The 6,000-nt window shown below is 39.6% G+C and overlaps 1 protein-coding gene across 1 annotated transcript in view; it reads right to left on the bottom strand.

The window, feature by feature from the left end:
* Positions 1-635: 635 nt before the first annotated feature.
* The window catches only part of poln (polymerase (DNA directed) nu), a 91,564-nt gene continuing 86,199 nt past the window's right edge, over positions 636-6,000 (bottom strand). The window contains exons 20-24 of the mRNA XM_041780131.1: positions 4,942-5,052; positions 2,372-2,450; positions 1,917-1,984; positions 1,640-1,701; positions 636-728 (exon numbers count right to left, since the gene is read on the bottom strand). Of these exons, the coding sequence (XP_041636065.1) occupies positions 636-728; positions 1,640-1,701; positions 1,917-1,984; positions 2,372-2,450; positions 4,942-5,052 (413 nt within the window). The remainder of the gene's footprint in view (positions 729-1,639; positions 1,702-1,916; positions 1,985-2,371; positions 2,451-4,941; positions 5,053-6,000) is intronic.

Here is a 6,000-nt window from a genome sequence, read left to right as displayed (position 1 = left end):
TTAAAAATGCTCTCAAATGTAATGATATTTAATTAAGGATTAGCGCCAAGTGAGCATTAAATACTGCCTGCAGGAAAGGTCACTGGATGTATCAAATGTGAACCTGTAACAAGCATTTGCAAAAAAAAAAAAAAAGGCTCTTTGGCGAAACAAAAGACAGAGAAAAGGAAAATTTCAACACAAAAAAACAGTGCATTTCATCTCTTCAGCTGCTGAACCGTGCCTTCTTTTTTGAAACCCATTAAAAACTGAATATTAAGCTTCACCTTAAAAAAGGCAGACAGAACAGTCTTAACAAGAGAGTGTGAAAACTGAACGGAGGAGGAGGACAGGGAGTTTTTTCATTTTGCAGGATGGAAAGAGAGAGAGAAAAAGAAACTGGTGCGATCCAGTCTGTGGCTCCTGCCGTTGCCCCCAGATACTGCCTGGTTTCCATAGCAATATGGATGCAGGACGAGGGAAGGGAGAGCGAGATTGAGAGACTATGTGATGAGAGAAATGGAAAAAAAGAAGGATGAGAGCACACTGACTGAGCAGCGAGCGACAGAGAGAAGCCTCGGCGCAGAAAAGGAGAGTACGTTCAACAGAGAGGGACGACAAAGGGAGGAAAAATGAAGGGAGGGAGGAGGAGGGAGTCAGAGAGAAGGAGAGGAAGATGTTGGAGGGATGTTGAGCTCAGACATGGATCCCCAAGACTTGCCACTGGAGACCGCCACCTTCAGGGGAACCTGGGGAGCACACATAAGAAAATGATGTTGGTAAAGGTGTAGACACCACAAACAGGGACCTGCTCAGATTTTTGTTTATCCAACAGAAAGAGGAAAAGGAGTATTCTGTATTTTTAAATACACTTTAAGTATCCAAGACAATGCATTAATCTACTTTACCAAAGACAAAAGCTGGAATATAAAAACTTACAGGAATGTACTACATTTTCAGAAGAGAAAAAAGGGCAAATAAAAATATGCAAATTTTAGAAATCATGACTTCAGAAAAGTTGGGATGTTCAGTGATTTGCAAATCTTTTTCAGCCCATATTCAATTAAATACAACAAAAGACAAGATGTTTAATGTTCAAATATCACTTTCTGGAAATAAAAACATGTCCTGATTTTGTGCCTGCAACATTTTTAAAGGCAAAGCCGACAACAACATTAGATGCCCATGACCTTTGACCTCTCTCAATTATGGCAGTGCTTGATTCTGTGGCATGCTACATGCACGATGGTTTTAGAATAGGGGTTTGTAAAAAACATCATAGTCTAGGCAATAAATTGATGAAAACAGATTTATTTTTTTCTGTTGTACATGACAACAGTCAAGAGTCATTCAACTTTACACATCAAGAGAGAAAGCAATGAAATGAAAATGGAGGAAATATAAAGTTGTGTAATTTGGCTTCAAATATTTGCAATTAATAAAAAAAAAAAAGTGGCCATTTTCAATTCATAATTAGTTTGTAGCTACAGGATATATTGAGTTGGATCAATAAGTCAGAAAGAATAATGTCTTAGTACTTAAAATAATAAAATATAATGTCAAACACTGAAATAGAAAAGGGCAAATAAAAATGTTAAAGGTAAAACTTAAAATAGCTATTTCCATTTTAGGTCATGGTGTCAGATTTCATTCAACTCACCTTAAGATGGACTCCAAGTTGGTCAATATGCTGAAGGGACTCCATGGTGCTTTTTACCAGAGCTGCACAAAGAAGAATGAATGGAGTAAGAAAAGGGTTTTGCATCGACTGGAGGGATTTTGACCATTTTATGTTAAAACAGCCAGACTTCTGATAGTCTGATTCAGTAATGCTTAAAAGAAGAAGCATTCTTTCAACTGCAGGACTGTTATATAAATCTACTAAAGCATGTTTTCATTTGTGAGAGAAATCTCAAGCAAAGACGAAGAAAATTTACCTGCGAACTCTTCCACCTGTGCATCCTTCACCTCAAACAGAAGCTCATCGTGGAGCTGGGCGAGCAGCCTACAGTCACACACAATCACAAACATGCAATACTCCAAACACAATTCAATTCACACTTTAGTTTATAATACAATAACTAATGATGAGGCACTGGACTGATTTTCATCAACACGTCACCATGACAGCATCAGCCGAAACAAACTTTTCAACTTTACAAATGCAACTCCAAGTGAATTTACCTGGCTGTGATTTGAGTTTTAATGTTTTTATTGATTTAAAATGCACTTGACTATGATTTCTGTATAGATTCAGAGAACACAACATGTAGAGGAGCCAGTGTGCATTTTGCTATTTAAACTGCATGACAAGAGTAAGTGATGATCCAGGAACAATGACTGGTAATATGAGCCTCTTTAGTCAGGGGTGTGGTGTTTTTGTTGGTTGTACCTGGCACAGAGAGAACTGGACGAGGAGACCAGGTTGAAAATTCTTATCATGGCCATCTTGCAGAGATCAGCAGCAGAACCTGCACACAGACACAGTAAAACAAATCATATTTGACTGTCTGAAAAAAATATTGCAGAGGAATAACCTCAGGAGGAATCATTAGCACAGCCGCACTGATAAGGGGCTTCGAGGCTCATACAATATTGATTTTTGTGGGAATATTTGACAGAAAATCAAGAAAACAACTAGCTTTTGTGGAACTCTTTTATTCAGTGATGATTAAAGACCCATCTACCTACAACTCCAATTCCAAAAAAGTCGGGGCACTTTGTAAATTGTAAATTAAAGCAGAATGCAATGATTTGCAAATCTCATGAACCCATATTTTATCAGGTATCGAAACTGAGACACTTTATCATTTCATGAAAAATATTGGCTCATTTTAAATTTAATGGCAGCAACACATGACAAAAAAGTAGGGACAGGGCAACAAAAGCCTGTAATAGTAAGTGGTACCCATAAAAATCTGCAGGACGAGCATTTTACAGCTAATTAGGTTTGCTGGCAACATGTCAGTATATACAGTCATGACTGAAATGTTGGCACCCCTGGAATTTTTCCAGAAAATACACCACTTCTCCCAGAAATTGTTGCAGTTACAAATGTTTTTTGCATACTCATGTTTATTGCCTTTATGTGCATTAGAGCAATAGGAAAAAAATCGAAGAAAAAAGCCAAAATTTAAATAATTTTACACAAAACTCAAATAAATGGGCCGGAAAAAATTGTTGGCACCCTTTTAAAACTGTGGGTAAATCATTTTATTTCCAGCATGTGATGCTCATTTAAGCTCACCTGTGCCAAGTAACAGGTGCTGGCAATCTAGAAATCACACCTGAAGCCAGTTAGAATGTCTAAAAGTTGACTCAACCTTTGTGTTGTGTGCCTGTGTGTGTCACACCAAGCATGGAGAAGAGAAAGAAGAGCCAAGAACTGTCTGAGGACTTTAGAAGCAAAATTGTGGAAAAATATGAACAATGCCAAGGTTACAAGACCATCTCCAGAGATCTAGAAATTCCTTTGTCCACTGTGAATAATATAATCAAGAAGTTTATAACCCATGGCACTGTGGCTAATCTCCCTGGACGTAGACGAAAGAGAAAAATTGACAAAAGAATGCAACGCAGGATTGTTAGAATGGTGGATAAACATCCTCAGTCAACTTCCACACAAATTCAGGCTGTCCTGCAGACTCAGGGTGCAAAAGTGTCAGCTCAAACCATACGTCGTAATCTGAATGAGATGAAGCGCTATGGCAGGAGACCGAGGAGAACCCCACTGCTGACAAAGAGACATAAAAAAGCCAGACTGGAGTTTGCAAAAATGTACCTGAGTAAGCCTCAATCCTTCTGGGCGAACATTTTGTGGACAGATGAGACTAAGGTAGAGCTTTTTGGAAAAGCACGTCATTCCACTGTTTACAGAAAATGGAATGAGACCTACAAAGAAAAGAACACAGTACCTACAGTCAAACATGGTGGAGGTTCAAGGATGTTTTGGGGTTGTTTTGCTGCCTCTGGCACTGGGTGCCTTGACTGCAAGGATTCATGACATCTGGAGACTATCAAATAATTTTGGGCTGCAATGTAGGGCCTAGTGTCAGAAAGTTGGGTCTGCGTCAGAGGTCATGGGTGTTTCAGCAGGACAATGACCCCAAACTTACTTCAAAAAGCAATAAGAAATGGTTGGAGACAAAGCACTGGAGAGTTCTGAAGTGGCCAGCAATGAGTCCAGATCTAAATCCCATTGAACACCTATGGAGAGATCTCAAAACTGCTGTTGCAAGAAGGAACCCTTCAAATCTGAGAGATCTGGAGCAGTTTGCAAAAGAAGAGTGGTCCAAAATTCCAGTTGAGAGGTGTAAGAAGCTTGTTGATGGTTATAGGAAGCGACTGGTTTCAGTTATTATTTCCCAAGGGTGTGCAACCAAATATTAAGTTGGGTGCCAACAATTTTGTCTGGCCCACTTTATGAGTTTTGTGTAAAATTATGTCAATTTTGTCTTTTTCCTTCTGATTTTTTTGTGTTGTTCCAATGCACATAAAGGCAATAAACACATGTATACCAAAACATTTGTTGATTGCAACAATTTCTGGGAGAAATGATGTATTTTCTGGAAAAATTCCAGGGGTGCCAACATTTTCGTTCATGACTGTAAAAAGGATATAAAATGAGCATTTTAGAGAGGCGGAATCATTAAGAAGTAAAAATAGACAGAGGGTCACAAATCAGTGAAAAAAAATGTGTCTAAAACTTGTGGAATAATTTTGAAAAAATATTCATCACTTAAATTTGTGAAGACTTTTAAATACCCCACCATCTACATTACATGATATCATCAAAGATTCAGAGAATCTGGAGAAATCTCTGTGCACAAGGGACAAGGCCGACGGTCAACATTGGATGCTCGTGATGTTCAGGCCCTCAGGTGGCACTGGCTGAAAACAGGCATGATTCTGTACTGGAAATCACTGCATGTGCTTAGGAATAGCAGTTCTCAGTCATCCTACCTTGGACCACAAAGTTGACAGCCTGCCTCTCAGCCTGCATGCGGTTCCCCCAGTCAGTGGAGTTTATGTTTGGAAGGGTGCGTCTACGACCCATGATGGAGAGAACATAACCTAAACAAAGAGGATAAGACAAGATATTTGACGTTTAGTGGAATTTTTGCAATAAGAGACTGAAGTAAAGGCAAATATAGAAATCCTTGCAAAATCAGAGGAGTTCTAAAGTTGAAGTGTTAGCCTCAAAAGTCCAGAATTACTTGTTGGTTAAACAAATTAGGCATAAATTTATTAGCTTAGGTCTGCAGTGCTGGTTAAATGTTTTGTCTGACCTGAGCTGTAATGCTCTAACACCCGGATGTATATCAGCACAGTGGAGGAGGGACATCTTATAGTGTGGGGGTTTGATAGTAAGTGGATCTAGAAAATTGAAATAAGCCACTCCTGTGTTGTCTTGGCTCTGGGCTTGGGGTGGTGTGAGGGGTGGGGGGTACATCCACCCAGTCTGAGGTCCAAAGCACTGCAGAAAAGTGTTTCATTGAGGATGTCTCTAACCTTGCAAAGCAGATGGATACGCCTGTTTCCCTGTTTCTCACTGGCGAATCCATCTTGCAAAGCTCCCATCTGTACATTTTGGGCCAAGGTAGAAAGTGTCAGGACCAATCAGCGACGAGGGGCAGTACTCTCAGGTGCAGCGGAGTTGTGACGTAAGCAAGCAGCAACAATTACAGTACAATTATGGCAGAAGAGATTAGCGTGGATGCTGCTAAAGCGCCAGTTTTGTCAGAACTTGATGACATTTCTTTGTTAAAAGAAGAACAAAGAACAGCAGTGAGTTGTTTTCTTTTCAAAAACAACAAAAGTTGTATACTGACATGTCTATAGTCGCCATGGTTCGCGTTATTCCTCGGTAGCTGCGCATGTGCACCTCAGTCACAGCTACGTCATGTGTTTTGTTGCTCTGATTGGCCCGTAAGAATGTGACAGACAGAATGTTCATCCAATCACACTCTGAGTTTTCAAATCCTCTGTCCTTTCCCAAATGCTTTGTATTGAAGGTTTTCC

This window comes from Cheilinus undulatus, linkage group 22 (assembly GCF_018320785.1).
Source record: "Cheilinus undulatus linkage group 22, ASM1832078v1, whole genome shotgun sequence".
Taxonomy (NCBI): domain Eukaryota; kingdom Metazoa; phylum Chordata; class Actinopteri; order Labriformes; family Labridae; genus Cheilinus; species Cheilinus undulatus.
This window is presented reverse-complemented; position numbering and strand designations above follow the sequence as displayed.